The sequence below is a fragment of the Momordica charantia genome, assembly GCF_013281855.1.
Source record: "Momordica charantia cultivar OHB3-1 chromosome 8 unlocalized genomic scaffold, Mcharantia_2.0 BLBB01000008.1, whole genome shotgun sequence".
Lineage (NCBI taxonomy): Eukaryota > Viridiplantae > Streptophyta > Magnoliopsida > Cucurbitales > Cucurbitaceae > Momordica > Momordica charantia.
Genome location: NW_028275166.1, coordinates 30,150,870 through 30,167,481, shown reverse-complemented (window position 1 = coordinate 30,167,481; position 16,612 = coordinate 30,150,870). Strand labels below are relative to the sequence as shown.

Genomic DNA, 16,612 nt, shown 5'->3' with positions numbered 1-16,612 from the left:
TTACATTTTAAGAAATTCAATGAATGGACGAAATTATCACTTTTTTAAAGTATCCGTTTCAAAAATATATAAAGATCAAAATGAACAAAAGTGAAAACTACAGAAACTAAAAATAGACGTGACGTTTTGAAAGTATATGAACCAAAGTTAGTACAAGGACTAGAAGAGTATTTAAATTTTTTTTTAATATATAAGAAATAAAATAGTATTTAAACCTTCCAATTTTAAAAAATTAAACTAGTCCTAAAGCGTTAGGATCATTAGCAATTACTTTACATCCGTCGCTTTCTTTTAAGAGCTCCTATTTCTTATCCACCATACATACTTTTATGGGACCAAAGACATTAAAAAAGATAAATCAAATTAAAGAATTCGAAATATAATTTATAAGATAAGAAATTTAATGAAATACTAATAAGAATATGCCACAATCAAAACAATAAAGTTGTATATGTTATTAAAGAAACGGAAAGATAAGGCAAGTCAAGTTCAAGCTTAAATTATTTAATTTTTTTAAAAAAATAGAAAGAAAAAGGTTCAAGCTTAAACTTAAATACAAAGATTAAAGGAAGTTATTTGGCCCACTAATTACTGAGCCTTTACTCTTTGCACCATTTTATTGGACAATAAAAGGGGGCGGTTGCTTTCAATTAATTTTATTATGTTTAGATTCCATCTAATCAATCCTTCATCACTTTTCTGTAAGTATGTTATTTTTAATGTTAATTTGGTGGAATATTTAAGCCCCATATCTTTTCTTTTAAGTATTTTTGTTTCGTTTTGCTTGTTAGTATCCTATTGATTCTATTTTATAGAAGCAACAATACAATATATTGTAATACAGAGGTAATCATTATAATCAAGCACAACCATTAAATTAGACGAAAAAAATAAATTTAACAAGAACCCGACCCACAAATGCAACATGGTAATCAAACATCTATTTCGAAGCAATTATCGTATCGAGGCAACTAATATTTCAAGAAGGAATTCGTACCAAAAAGTATTAATTAATTAATACTTCAAAAAAAAAAAAGAAACGTTATATTAAGAAACCAAATCTACTAAAACAACGGTTATATAAGGACAATATTAAATGACACCATTGTTATAAACAAAACGATATATTAAGCCAACATGATCTTAAGCTCAATGATTAAGATTATCAGTTCGGTAGGTCGGCTGGTTGGAAAACCCATACTTAAAAATTAAAAAAATTAAAGAAGAGCAGGGCAAGGGCCATGAGTTTGCCGGTGAGGACGGGATGCACTGGTGGGAACTGGAAGTCGCAAGAAGAAAAAAGTGGGACCGTGTGCGATGAGAAATGAGGAGAATGAAAAGAATGGAAGGGAGAGGAGACTGAAAGAAAATGAGATAATGAGGAGGAAAAAATATAAATAAAAGTTTTTTTAAAAAAAAAAGATAATTAAAAATGAAGAAAAAAGATCACTTAAAAAAAAGTAAAAAGCCTAAAAAATTTAGCAGTAGCATTGAATGCATTCTGCATTTTTTTTTTCTCAGTGAAATAAGTGGGCGATTGATCAGAAATCACTTTTTCGGTCAAACCAACCAATCATGAATCAGTGATCTTTTATGCTCACTCCTAGTCCTAGCGAATTGTGATTGTAAAGAACAATAGTTAATTACCCAACTCAGAAAAGAGGGCAGGCTAGAAAGTAAACAAATTTCCAAAAAGATTGAGAAGTTAGCAATTTCACAAATTCCACAATTAATAAAAAGTGCTATTACTAAGTGAAGAAGGGTCATGTATCAATATCAATATCGCACATTGAAAACTAACCAAAAACCCTAGAAATATTGGAATATATTCTAGAAAAATTTAAATTATTGAGGAAAAAGGGGAATGAAAAAGAAGAGAAGAAAAATACCACCTAAATCAGTTACTTGGCCATATTTGGGTACCCAGCTTTCAAATCACAAAACAAGTAGAAGAAGGTAAATAACGATTGGCAAAGGTTGAAAAAGAAGTTCACAGTACAAATCTTGTCCGGTAATATTTTTGTTTCTCATCTTTCCTTACTAGTTTTCTAAAAATAACAAAATTGTGTAGAAATTTTAAAAATAATAAAATAAAATTTCTTGTTTGTTTATTTCTATTTCCATATTAATTTTTTTATACAAATTTCCCGTTTTTTTAAAACATATATAAAATATTATTATATTGTTTAAAATGCATAATAGTATCAAAAACTAAATATAATATTAAAATTTCTACACTCTCTAATCTAATATTTTGGATAAACAAGAAGCAAAAAATGCTTAATGTTACCAAACAGATCCTCAATAACATAAAATAAGGTATGAAATGTAGCATCAAGGCAAGGTTTCAAAGGCTCGGATGATGAGAAAACATAAGACCGATATCAATATCATATACCGAAAACAACCAATTCTTATAAAAACAGCCAAGTATCAAATGAAAACCTATGACCCAAAATCAACGACCATCAACATCTCTAAAGAAGAGTTCAAAAGAGACAGCAAAAATAATAGAAAGCAGCAAGAGAGCAAACCCAAAGAAAAAGAGACCCAACACAGAAGATATAGGCAATGCAAAAAAAAAAAAAAAAGCACCTGAGACTGAGAGAATAGGAAGAGAAGTAGAAGCAAAGAGGCTATATTTTTTTCGTTTTATGACTGGGAGTCGGAGCTTAGCTCCCCGAAGAGGCTATATCAAAATAACAATCGTTAAAAGCAATTGTTATCTCAACACAGGGGAGGCTATATAGCTTTTATGGTTAACAATTGTTATATCGAAATAACCATTACAAGCCAACCCCGATAAGTTTAACAAACAATATATAAAAAGCAATTGTTATCTCAAGGCGACCGATATATCATGTATTAAATCAAGTCATATACTATTGGGAAGCACGAGCTAACTCAAAATAATCGATATCTTGAGGAGACTATTATATCAAAGCAACCGATATTTCTAGGCAGCATTATATCCAAGCAATCAATATTTCAATATGGTCATGACATCAAGAGGAAATCAATATTTAAATACAACTATTACATCAAGAAACTATTATGTTAAGGCAACAAATACAAGACAATCATTATGTTAAGGTAACTAATATTTTCATGAAAAATATTGCATCGTAGAATTGACATTTCAAGACAACAATTATATTAGGGCAATCAACATATCAATATAACCAATGATAAAGCCCAAATTAAAAGCTTAACTTCAAGCAGAATGCCCCAATTTTTCCTTCCTAAGAAATTATTATATTAACCTGTATATTCCCTAATAATTTCCAAGGAAATGGAAATTTCAAACTAACCCAGGTCTAAAGTAACTACAAATGAATACTTCAAGAGAAATAATTAATCTCATGTATAAAAATGAAAAATGTACTAATAGATCCCACGTAAAATAGTGAAAAAGTTGAAAGTTAATAATGAATAGCTAAATCAAATATGAGATAAAAATTTTAGATTATTGAGGAACGAGGGAGAATGAAAGACAATAAATACCAGCTGTGTTGATGCGCAGTTCTGGCTGATGTAGCACGTCAGTAGGCAATCTAATATGGACTTTGACGTGGACTTAAGTGGCAACCTACAAAAAAACCTTGCACCGATGTGGTACTCAGCCACATAAAACTCCGAAACGCAAGTTAGTACATTTTAGTTCGAGCTTGTGGTGAGCCGAGCTTAATTAAGTAAATGCAAGAGATTATCTACCTTTGAAAATGTGGGAGGAACTTGAACTTTTATAAAGGGAGTATTAGGAAGTGTGCCCTGCTGTCATGGCATCCATACGTAAGTTTCTACATTCCATCGGCAGTTAGAATCTTCTCCACATCGGAGCCGAACTAAGTTCTACTTCTGGATACATTGGCCCTTCCTCCTCGTCCTTGGCGTGTCCAGAAGTATATTTTGAGATGACTTGTGAGTATAAATACCAATAGTTAACACCCAGCTTAGAAATCACAAAATTAACCATAATGATTTGAAATGATTAAAAAGAGAGGATAGCAATTCAAATGTCATGGAAAGCCATGAACCGACCTGCTGGCATGTCGAGGTAAGTTTGGAGTACAACCAACTATTGCGTTCAACGGCTTAGGCCATGGGAAACGTAAGACCGATATCAATATCATATATTAGAAACAATCAACTTTTCAAAAAACAGCCAAGTATCACTACTACTATTCCTAATAAAAAACTAAGACTCGGAATGAGTGACCATCTAAACCTCTAAATAAGAGTTTTGAAACATCATAACTCGAAATCAGAGCATAAGGAGGCCAAAGGCAACAAAAAATTTAGAAGCAGCAAAAGAGCAAACCGAACATAAGATATAAGCAATGCAATAAAGAGCAAGAATAGCAAAAAAATAAAGACAAAAAGTAGTAGAGGTGAAAGAGGGAAATTCTCAATTTTAACAATTCAACTCACTGATCTTGAAGACGTCTAAAACCTGTAAGATAGAAATAGGAAATTAGAACAGTACCTGAGACTACAAGAGGGATCAAAGGGGTTCGATGTTTGTATGCGAAGCAAGAGGAAACAACAAAGGCAGAGAAAAGGGCAACCATATATACAGAGCATTTAGGATTTAGAAGTAATCGTATATTTAACCATCAATATATACGACCCACCAATATTTCAAGGTAACTATTATATGAAATCAACATATGCTTTACCATGCTTATTCCAAAGCAACAAGCATTCATTTTAGCCAACTATGTAACAAATATTTTTGATGCAGTAAATATCTTTAAGGCAAACTATTATATACAACTGTTATATAAAGACAAACACTTTAGGTCAACCAATATTTCAGGGTAACAATTATCATTGGCACAACCAATATTTCAAGCCAAGCAATTTATTAAGATGATCACTTTATACAGGCAACCATTCTAAAGCAACCAGTTGATCTAGGTAACAACATTTTGAGCGGACAACAATTATTTCGAGGCAGCCAAATATATTGGCCACCATATTACCAGGGTCTCCAATATATCGAACCACCAAATGTCGAGCCAAGCAATATTTCTATTATGGAAACACCAATGATCCACGACAACCAATATTTTTACCAAGGACACCAATATGACAACAATTAACTATTTTGTCAAAGCCATCACATTATCTCAAGGCAACAATTACAGAAGCAACCATAATCGGGACAATTCTATTCAAGCGACGTACCGATATTTCAGGACAATTCTATCGAAGCGACATACCGACCTTCCGGGACGATTCTATCGAAACGACATACCGACTTTCAAGGACGATTCTATCGAAGCGACATACCGACCTTCCGAGACGATTCTATTGAAGAGACATACCAACCCTCGGAGACGATTTCTATCGAAGCGACATACCGACATTTCGGACAATTCTATTGAAGTGACATACCGACATTTCGGACAACTCTATTGAAGCGACATACCGACCTTCCGGGACAATTCTATCGAAGCAACATACCGACATTTCGGACAATTTTAACGACATACCAACCTTCCGAGATGATTCTATCGAAGCGACATACCGACCTTATGGGACGATTCTATTGAAGCGACATACCGACCTTCTGGGACAATTCTATCGAAGGACATACCGACATTTCGGACAATTCTATTGAAGCAACATACCGATATTTCGGACAATTCTAACGAAGCGACGTACCGACCTTCCGGGACGATTCTAACGAATCGACTTAAAGACCTTCCGAACGATTCTAACGAAGCGACGTACCGACCTTCCGGGACAATTCTATCGAAGCGACATACCGACCTTCCGGACGATTCTATCGAAGCGACATGCCGATCTTTCGGACCATTCTATCGAAGCGACATACCGACATTTTGGACCATTCTATCGAAGCGACATACCGACATTTCAAACCATTCTATCGAAGCGACATACCGATATTTCAGACAATTCTATCAAAGCGACATACCGACATTTCGGGACAATTCTATCAAAGTGACATACCGACATTTTGGACAATTCTATCGATGTGACAATTCTATCGAAGCGGCATACCGACGTTTCGGACAACTCTATCAAAGCGACATACCGACATTTCGGACAATTCTATTGAAGCGACATACCGACATTTCGGACAATTCTAACAAAGCGATATACCAAACTTCCAAGACAATTCTATCAAAGCGACAAACTGACCTTCTGCACGATTCTATCAAAGTGACATACCGACCTTCCAGGACAATTCTATCGAAGCAACATACCGACCTTCCAGGACGATTCTATCGAAGCGACGTACCGACCTTCTGGACAATTTTATCGAAGGATCGACATTTCGAACAATTCGATCGAAGCGATATACCGACATTCTGGGACGATTCTAACAAAGCGACATACCGACCTTCCGAAACGATTCTAACAAAGCGACATATCAACCTTTCGGACAATTCTATCGAAGCGACATACCAACATTTCGGACAATTCTAACGAAGCGACATACCGACCTTCCAGGACGATTCCATCGAAGCGACATACCGACCTTTTGGGACCATTCTATCGAAGCGACATACCGACCTTTCAGGACCATTCTATCGAAGCAACATACCGGTCTTCCAGGACAATTCTATCGAAGCGACATAACAACCTTCCCGGACAATTCTATCGAAGCGACATAACAACCTTCCCGGACAATTCTATCGAAGCGACATATCGACATTTCGGACAATTCTATCGAAGCGACATATCGACATTTCAGACAATTCTTTCGAAGCAACATACCGACCTTCCGGGACAATCCTATCGAAGCAACATACCGACCTTTCGGGACAATCCTATTGAAACGGCATACCGACCTTCCAGGACAATTCAAATTTTCGGGACAATGCTACCGAGATTTTTCGGGACAATGCTACTGGTTTTTCGGGACAATACTATCGGTTTTTCGGGACAATACTACCGGTTTTTCGAGACAATGCTGCCGGTTTTTCGAGACAATGCTACCGGTTATTCGGGACAACTCTACCGAGATTTCGGGACATATTTCGAGACAATTCTATTGATGTTTCCTGGCAATTCTATCGATATTTCAGGATAATTCTGTCGATATTTCAGTTCAGGACAATTCTACCGATGCAACCATTTTCTCAATTACCCATAGTTCAAAAATACCTTCATGGGCTCCTACCATTTAAAAAAATAAAAATAATACTCTTAAAAAGTTTCAAAACCCTTAGACAAAATGAGTTTAAAATCTTAGATGATTGAAGAAAGAGGGAGAATGAAAGAAAATAAATACCAATTATATCAGTGACATAAGTCAAACTTAAAAGAGTTTTAACTATAAAGAACAATAGTTGATTACCCATGCTAATGCAACAATTATTTCGAAGGAACCAAATATTAAGGCATTTTATCAAGGAAACCAATATTTCAAGGGTAACCAAACAACAAATACATCGAGCCATCGAACCCACCATTTCATAAAGACAAACACTCTAGGTCAACCAATATTTCAGGGTAACAATTATCATTGGCACAACCAATATTTCAAGCCAAGAAAATTACTAAGATGATCATTTTATACAGGCAAACTATTCTAAAGCGACCAGTTGATCTAGGTAACAACATTTTGTGCGGACAACAATAATTTCGAGGCAGCCTCCAATATTTTCGAACCACCAAATGTCGAGCCAAAATATTATCGGGCGAAGCAATATTTCTATTATGGGCACCAATGATCCGAGACAACCAATATTTTTATCAAGGACACCAATAAGACAACAATTATTTTGAATTAACTATTTGGTCAAAGCCATCACATTATCTCAAGGAAACAATTACTGAAGCAACCATAAACGAAGCAACCAATATATCATTGTGCTTCAATATCTCGGTAACTATTTTATAACGGCAACCAATATTTCTATTAATGGCACCAAGCGACACGCAGACATTTCGGGACAATTCTATCGAAGCGACATACCAACATTTCGGGACAATTCTATCAGAGCGACGTACCGACATTTCAGGACAATTTTATCAAAGCGACATACCGACATTTCGGGACAACTCTAATGAGGCAACCGACATTTCGGGACAATTCTACCGGATCAACCGACCTTTCGAGACAATTCTACCGAGGCAACCGACCTTTCGAGACAATTATATCGATATTTCGGGACAATTCTATCAATATTTCGGAATTCTATCGAGACAACCGACATTTCGGGACAACTCCATCGATATTTCGGGACAATTCTATCGAGGCAACCGACATTTCGGGACAATTATACCAAGGCAACCGACATTTCGGGACAATTATACCAAGGCAACCGACATTTCGGGACAATTATACCAAGGCAACCGACATTTCGGGACAATTCTACCGATGTTTCGGGACAATTCTATCGATGCAGCCATTTTCTCAATTACCCACAGTTCAAAATACCTTCATGGGCTCCTAAAATTTAAAAAATAAAAATAATACTCTTAAAAGTTTTCAAAACCCTTGGACAAAGTGAGAAATTTTAGACGATTGAAGAAAGAGGGAGAATGAAAGAAAATAAATACCAATTATATCCGTGACTTGAGTCAAACTTGAAAAGAGTTTTGACTATAAAGAACAATAGTTGATTGCCCAACCTGACATCACAAAACGAGTGTTAGAAATTAAACGACTTCTGCAATGATTGAAGAGAGAGTTGGCAATTCAAAGTACGAGGAAATTCAAAGCAGCTAAAGATCAGACCCCAAAAAAAAACAAGAAACAATATAAGATAGAGGCAATAACTGCAATAGATATAACAAGAACTCAAAAACAAACAAAAAGTAGAAAAATATGAAGGACATAACGAAAACCCAATTTTAAAAGAAAACAGAGCAGAGGACTTATATACGTAATATAAATTCAAGTCCAAGCTCCAGGATTAATTTTCATGTATCAAATTAGATCCTCATTCAAACGCAAGAACAGAGGACTGTGAAATTCGTATACTCCCTAGAAGAAAAAGGCAACAGAACTTTCTTATGGTTTCAATAGGTTGGAAGTGGAGTAGGGGTTTGGATCTTCCGCAAAAATCAGACCGCTGACCATTCGATTTCAGATCAAATTCAATGTTTTCTACAAGAGAGAAAACGGAAAATCTCGATTTCCACAATTAGATTCTGACCGATTCGAACACGAAGGCCACGAATCGACTTGAAGAAAAGGGAATCGAATGAAAAAGAAGGAAGGCGGAAATAAAAAGGATTAGGGTTTCGAGAGGTGGGCTGTAGATCACGGTCTGGATCTTCAATGGAACACATGAAAATAACAGAAATTCGCAAAAATCACACCGATATCCATTCAATTTCAGATCAATCTCAACGTGTAAGCCAAAGGAGAAAAGGAAAATCTTTATTTTCACGATCCGGTCCGATCGGGTTTCAAACATAGCCACCCTACGATAATTCAGACATCTAAAACTTAAACTTAGGAAGTGATCGAGAAGAATACCAAAGATCGAGAAGAAGAACGTCGAACCAGGATTTAGGGTTTGTGAGGAATGGGGGAGCGGTCGGAGGAAAGAGAGAGAAGAGCGCGGGCAGTACGCGCTACCCAACGGTCTTTATTTTCTTATCATAATTTTTCAAAATAAGGTGGAGCTGCGCGCTGGGCTGGGCTATGGCCGCTGGAGAGATAACATCTTGGGCCTGGTGCATTGTGTTTTAAGCCCATTTATATATTTAAAAATCCTTTTTAATTGGATTTCCATTTTATTATTAAAGTGACATTAATGCATTCTCTTTCTTTTCTTTTTTTTTTAGTTCAACTTTAATTTAATGCATTCTCTTTCAAATTTTTTTAATTTAAATAAATCATTGTCATTCCATATCCGTTGGATATTTCTTTTCATGGAAGACATTGAAACTTCTGAAATTTGAGGAGAAAATTGAAAAAATATCTCCAATTGACGACTAAATTATATAGTAAGCTTTCACCTATCTCGGACAATATTCTATATAAAGAGAGCTAGCATTTATTACATTCCCTGCTTAAAATCAGAGTTTTATATTCATATTCTGAAAACCAAATTACACCTTCCATTATTTAATTAGTTACAAATAATAAACTTATCAACTTCACAGTGAACACATAATTCCCCTATGAAAAAAAATTTTAAAAATAAAAATAAAATAAAGAGAGAGAGAGTGAAGAAGAAAAAAAGGATTACAGAAGTTGAAGCCAAATATAAGGAAAGAAAATCTAGATTAGATTAGATTAGATTATGATTTCCTCGGGGCGGTACCGAGGTTTGAGGAAAGGAAAGAAAAGGGTCACCAAATGGATTAGAAGGGCCAAGTTGCTGCATTTGTTGTTGTTGCTGCTGAGGGTACTGAGGCAACTGTTGTTGATAAGGTACCATCATCATGGAGTCATTTGGATGTTGCTGCTGATGCTGCTGTGGGAATGCGTTTGGTTGTAACTGTTGTTGCTGCTGGTGTTGTAAAAGCATTTGCTGCTGCTGCATCATTGCCATTTGCACGTTCGGGGGAGGCGCTACTCCGCTTGACATTGCAAACGGGTCGTGTTGGTGTTGTTCGAATGGATTCTGCACTGACATTTCGCCATATGTTCCATATCCTGCGTTCTGCAGCTGAAGATGTCTTCTGGCATGTTCATCTTCATACAAGCTATCGAGCAATAGCTTGTCGAACCCACCGGCCTGATTCACAACACACACTAATACTTATTTATCTCATAATATGAAACTTACAACACACACATGCTATCATTCGATCTAGAACATAACATAAATTCATATGCAAGTGCATTCGTTAAAACACTTGAGATCTAGATGAGATTTGCAAGCATCTTTGGTTTTTAATACCGGATATAAATTATTGACCTAACCAAAAAAAAAAAAACAACAAAAGCCACTTGATTTGAAATAGACTAATCATCCTAGCCACAGCTTTGATGAGAACAATGAATCAGAAAAGTGAAGGGAAAGATAAGAACCAGTTTGCTGTCGACCATTGGACCAGTATTATTGCTTGGTGTGGTAACAAGGGCTAGCTCCCAACCTCTAGTTCCACCGATGTCATGTAAAGCACGACTTGAAGAAGACGTATCATTCCCTGCATAGTTAAGAACTTTGGAAGATAAATGGACTGTAATTAACGACTAGAGACAATTTCTATAATTGCAACAATTGGAAAGTACTTGAATTTAAACTCTATATTAACTCTTTCAGTCAATATGCACATTGGTGTGCACATATACACAAATAAGATGTGCCATACTGAGTCCCTGATAGACTCCTCATGGAAAATAAGCAAGAAATTTCAAAATCAAATGGCAGCTGACGTACCAGGTGTAACTATCGCAAGAGCTAAAGCATTACTTTCCTCTATTTCTGCGGCTCTAGGATTTATTTCACTCAGACCCTGCATGGGAAGTGATCACTCCATGTAACAGGAGACAAAGTTCGGTCAGTCAAGAATATTTTATTTTGAGAAATCTTACCAGAAGATCACTAGTATTATCAGTTGCTATAAGAGGTGGAGGTTCTGCGACCTCCTCTTCCTTCTGTTGGGGTTCTTCCTCTGTTGCCACCAGTGGTTCGTCATCATCAACATTCTCAACCTTCTTTTCGGTTTCGGTGGGTTCTTCAGGCTCTTCTGGTTTGTGAGTCAATAGCTCTGCCTCTCGGTATTCCTGTCTCAAAAATGACAAGTCTAATGAAGACCATAGAGCAAGTTACAGCATTTATACAGTAAACTCACGCCCTAGAATCCTGATCATTTAAGAGAGGTCCATTAGCGTGTATTGGAATGACATTGGATCCAAGAAGTCAAAAAATTCTCCACAACATCCAATCCAACATTTTAATTCAACCAAGAGTTATGACAAGCCACTATATGGCTGAATTATATTTTCTTTGAAACCCTTGCGAAACTAATCTCTCTACTTTCCAGCTTATATGGCATCAAGGTCAAAAACTCTGCATCACAGTGATGCAGATATTGTAGATGCGTGTATGCTATTATGAAGTTGGAGCCATGCATTTACAGACATGCCACATTTGTACACGAGAGAATCACATGCTATATCCACAAAGTCAAGATAAAAACTTGAGGAATTGGGAAGTTTTCCTCACCAGTCTCTTGTTAACAGAACCTGTCTGTGGTGCCTCTCTTATATATTCTTCCATTGTTGCAAGAAATGATGGAGGTGGCTGTTGATTGCAGAAAGTGAATTTTTTAAGAATATTTTCTAGATTGGGGAATATTTTCTTCCCTTGTTTCAACTGTGTAAAAATTTCCCTTTTTGAATCCAAGGAAAGAAAGAAAGAAGAACCTGCTTCAACGTGGGAAACTGAAAAGTTCTAGCAAGTTCCAATCCCTTACAATATTCATAAAAATCTGCAAGATTTTCAGCCTAGGAACAAGAAAACCTGAAGAGTTAACCTTTTTTGTGCTGTATTTAATCCAAATGGTTTTCAACTGCAATATTATTTTTGTTCCATAGTCCATATTTTCATAGTCAGAACCAAAACAGAAAGTGAAAAAATAAGAGGGAAAAAACCTGGTTGCTGGCTCTTTTGTATATATTGAGAGCTTTAACTGCATCGTGCCTTGGCATATCAAAGAACTGTAAGAAGTCAACCCTAACCGTTATAACCAATAAATAAAATCGCACCATTGCTTTAGTCAAAAGCTAGTGGTATTCGGAGCATATTCCTACCATGTCCACAAGATTTATTATTCCGTCATTTATCGCACAATATATCTTAAAGCTCTCTTTAAGTACCTTCATAAAATAAAAGTCAGAACAAGAAAAATCCAGAATGAGTAACATATTTGATATGTTTTATGTAATAGATAAATATAATTGCCAAAAGAAAGCCCAAAACTAGAACAACAGGGGAAAACAATTGATAGTTTCTTGATCACTTTCCCGTGAAAAAGGTTGAGAATGAAGTTTTCGCTCTCATATGTTTTCTTGATATGAGATGAGCATAAATGTAGTGCACCTAGAATTATGTAAGGGCTGTACGTGTAATCCCCTCCCAGGTAGTAAAAATCAACCCTGATCTAGATTCATAATTGCACGGTCAAGACAGGATTAAATCTTGGGGGATGGCTATAATCTATAAAGCTTCCAGAGTACCTTAAAGCATTAAAATTAAATCATACAAGCCTGTCAAAATCCATATCAAAATATAAAGTCCAAGTTCAAGAGACCATGTAATAAGATAGACAATATGGAGGTGAACATCAACAATTTTAAGATGTTATAGTAATTATGTTTCTGCTTTCTGCTAGATAAAAAAAGACTTCCAGTTTAATGTAAAGCAAAGAATAAAAATTAACGAATTGTTCATAGATAGCCTACTTTCACTTTCAACTCAGCAGCTTGCCAATTTCATAAGTGTGGTATGAATAAAGAAAATCTTGCCATTTCATGAGTTTAGCAAGCTCCTAACCAAAAAGGAATAAAGAAACTGAACTAGCTTTCTTTTCAACTAACTTTTAGGCTTTTAGCTGCTTTAATCATTCCATTCATCCAATAAGCTCTTAAGTTAAGATTGGTTCAATTTTTATTTTTATTCTTAACAAGGTGTTAACATGAAAGACTGTTTGATGATATAAATGAATCCCGCATTATTTGATTATATAAAACTTTGGGATTCTTACCTATGAGGACCAATCCTCTGAATTTCTCAAAGTTTTATGGTCAGAAGTAAACAGAAACTTGAATTAATTTTTAAACTACTAGTCCAAGACCATTGCACAACCTAACGCCATATATCGGGTCCGGATGCTGATCGAGATAGAACTATAAGATAACATAGTAACTAACCAGAGCCAGGGCATACTGGATCAGATAATTACTGTAAGCTGCTCCTTCTGGCTGCAAAATAAGAGGGCCAAAAATCCGAAAACTTAATAGCAATAGCTTTTTTTAATGTATATAAAAGAGACCCTTTAACAGCTATTACCTGACATCCAATTAGGCGGTAAAGAAGCTGCTGCAATGCGGGTAACTGTTCCAGTAGCTCATCAGAATTCAGCAAGCGTGTCCTACTATGTACCTGTTAAAGAAGGGATTTCTTGGATTACCAATTTTCCATCCGACTTGAGATTTTAAATCTACGCGTAACAAACCTTGCTTGATCCTGGTGATGTTTTCGTTAAACGTTCTGATTCGATATCATACTTCAAGATTCTGTAACATTCAAGTCGCTCTTCTAGAAAAAGGGCATACGTCCTTACCCATGCAGAACAATCCCAAGCTTCACAATGAAATATTTTGAAATAAAAATTATAAAAGTCCTCCTCATTAGCATACTGGTCAAATTCATAGAAACAAAACCATGCAGAGAAGCAATTTACCAAGAGGACTTGAATCGTCCTTAAAATTAGATATTTGAAGAATGTGTCCTCTGTGTGAATAGTTGAGAAGTTCCTCCCTGAAGGTTGGATCACCCTCTCTCAATGTCCTATGTACAACTATCAACGTCTTCAAGGCAACCTGTCGAAAACAACAGAGTAACAGCCTAAATTTTGATGGCTTCGAGTTTCTAGGGCAGTAATTGCATTAATCTTTTGGCATTTGCGCATTTCATTATCTTTGACCTATCATAAGTTACCAAACGGAGACATCAAATCCGATCTATCCTCCTAAAAGATGAAAAAGAAGAAATATCCCGTCTCATTATAGTATACAATTCATAAACAGGAATCTACAAAATCGGAACGAAAATAGTAGAGAAATTACGATCCAGTTCCGCGTCTTCGACAATCTCTTCGCCAACGCATGAATGCAATACGCCACATCCGCCCGAGGCCTCACCACCGACGTCGCGGAAAATATTTCTGCCAATTGAAATACAAACAGATAGATAATCGACAAGAATTTCATATCACCAACACCGAATCAATCCACGATCAGATATAGAATAACAACTCACTTCGAACATGACGCTCTTTAGGAGGGCACTCGACGTGATTGGTGGCCTTAACAATGGCGATATCCAAATCCTTAAAACAGATTATAGACAAAAAAAACATAGAGAAATCATTCATTAACGAGATTTGGAAATTGGAAAAAGGGGAAAAGCGCGATGATAAACAGGAGGGTTAACCTTGAACTCGCTGTTGACCTTGGCGAGACCGACCTTGGTGGAGTCCTTGAGAGCTCCATAAGCTTTGCGAAAGCTCTGAAACGTGCCCATTGAAATCAGAATCGTTTTGTTTGATCAGAGAGAGAGAGAAAGGAAATGGTGATCATCGTCTCTCCTCCGTCACCGAGTCTTCCATAACAACCAGAACGATCGATTCTCTCTCTCTCTCTCTCTCTCTCTCTCTGTCTCTCTCACCAGAATGTGCGCATCAATGAAGAGGCACAAGCGAGAGAATATTTCTGTATTTTGAAAAAGAGAAAAAATGGGGAAAATATTTTTCTTAAAAGCTCGCGAAAAATGGCGGGTTTCAGTTAATCGTTTTCTGGTTTTTCTTTTTTCTTTTTATTTTTTAAATTTTTTGATTTGATGTGTGATGTTTTTACGATAAACCCCTTGATGTTTCCGCCTTGGATGGCGGGACCGGAAGGCTGATTTCGTAATTGGATTGATGGAATTTCCTCTTGAGTTCTGATTGGTTGGAATGCATCTATCTAGACGTGTTACCGCCACCGGAGGATTTTGGTGCTGGCATTTCCTGTCGAATCTTCCATTTTTCGTTTGTTTTTTTTTTCTTTTTTCCTTTTTGTTTTATGGTTCCGATATAAACTTTTTTATTTTATCGCTAGGGTTTTAAAAAGTTATATATGATTTTTATGATTTGCCTTATTTTTAAATTTTGATATTGAGATGAGTGATCGCCAAAAGCACGAGTAACGAGGAAAGTCTGTAAGATGAACTAACTCAAATGAAGTTTATGTTCAAAGTTAAAGTGAATTAAATCAACTCAAATCCAACTTAATTATGAGCCAATCAGGATGCGACAAAGTCCAATCACAAGAATTAGAGCTTAAGAACTTCAAAAGGCACTTAATGATCACTTTCAAGTTAAAGTATTCGCACCTGATGAAGAGTTGTATCCCTTCAAGTTATTCGTCCAACAAGCTTTATGTATGAAAGTGCAAGATTCATTCTAATATTTAATGCATTTCGTACCTTTCAAATTCATGTAATTGTAGGAAGGTTCATGAATGGATTTGAAGGGGCATTGGTTAAATTTAGACTAGTTTGGTCTACGATCTTGCATTTTCAATTACAATTGTACACTTGTTTTTAAAAAAACAACGTCTTAATAATAAAATTTCAGATTGAGTTAGTTTCTCTCAGGTTTTAAGCTTTCTTTGTATTTTTTTGTGTTTATAAGGTATGTTTAGAACTTTCAATCTTGTTTGATCAATTAGGTTGTTGAGAGTTCGAAATCTTAAAAATAGAAACACGTTCTCCTTTCTTCTTATCGTTGATCATCTTTTCCAAGCAAAAATCTGTTTAGTTTTTCTTGGAATTGGTCTATCATCTAGTTATTAGAGGTATTTGTATCATTGTTGTGAGGTTTACCTTGAATAAATGAGTTATTAAATCAAATAACAAATTCATAGATTTATTAGATACGTTCTAAAGTTAAATATCTATAA

At 35.8% G+C, this 16,612-nt stretch overlaps 1 protein-coding gene and 1 long non-coding RNA gene across 2 annotated transcripts; both read right to left on the bottom strand.

Moving 5' to 3' along the window:
- Positions 1-3,036: 3,036 nt before the first annotated feature.
- Positions 3,037-9,580, bottom strand: LOC111018234 (uncharacterized). Its single transcript, XR_002602375.2, has 3 exons — positions 9,467-9,580; positions 8,542-8,613; positions 3,037-4,453 (listed from the first exon to the last, which is right to left on the bottom strand). It is a non-coding gene; the product is annotated as an uncharacterized LOC111018234 (long non-coding RNA).
- Positions 9,581-10,127: 547 nt separating this feature from the next.
- LOC111018156 (ENTH/ANTH/VHS superfamily protein) lies at positions 10,128-15,438 on the bottom strand. Its single transcript, XM_022294119.2, has 15 exons — positions 15,105-15,438; positions 14,931-15,000; positions 14,738-14,835; positions 14,353-14,491; positions 14,125-14,252; positions 13,959-14,051; positions 13,820-13,870; positions 12,701-12,766; positions 12,542-12,607; positions 12,314-12,394; positions 12,114-12,191; positions 11,480-11,671; positions 11,325-11,400; positions 10,973-11,091; positions 10,128-10,676 (listed from the first exon to the last, which is right to left on the bottom strand). The coding sequence occupies exons 1-15, from the start codon at positions 15,192-15,194 to the stop codon at positions 10,227-10,229; spliced, it is 1,797 nt and encodes a 598-aa protein (XP_022149811.1). The 5' UTR covers positions 15,195-15,438; the 3' UTR covers positions 10,128-10,226.
- Between the last annotated feature and the right edge of the window lie 1,174 nt (positions 15,439-16,612).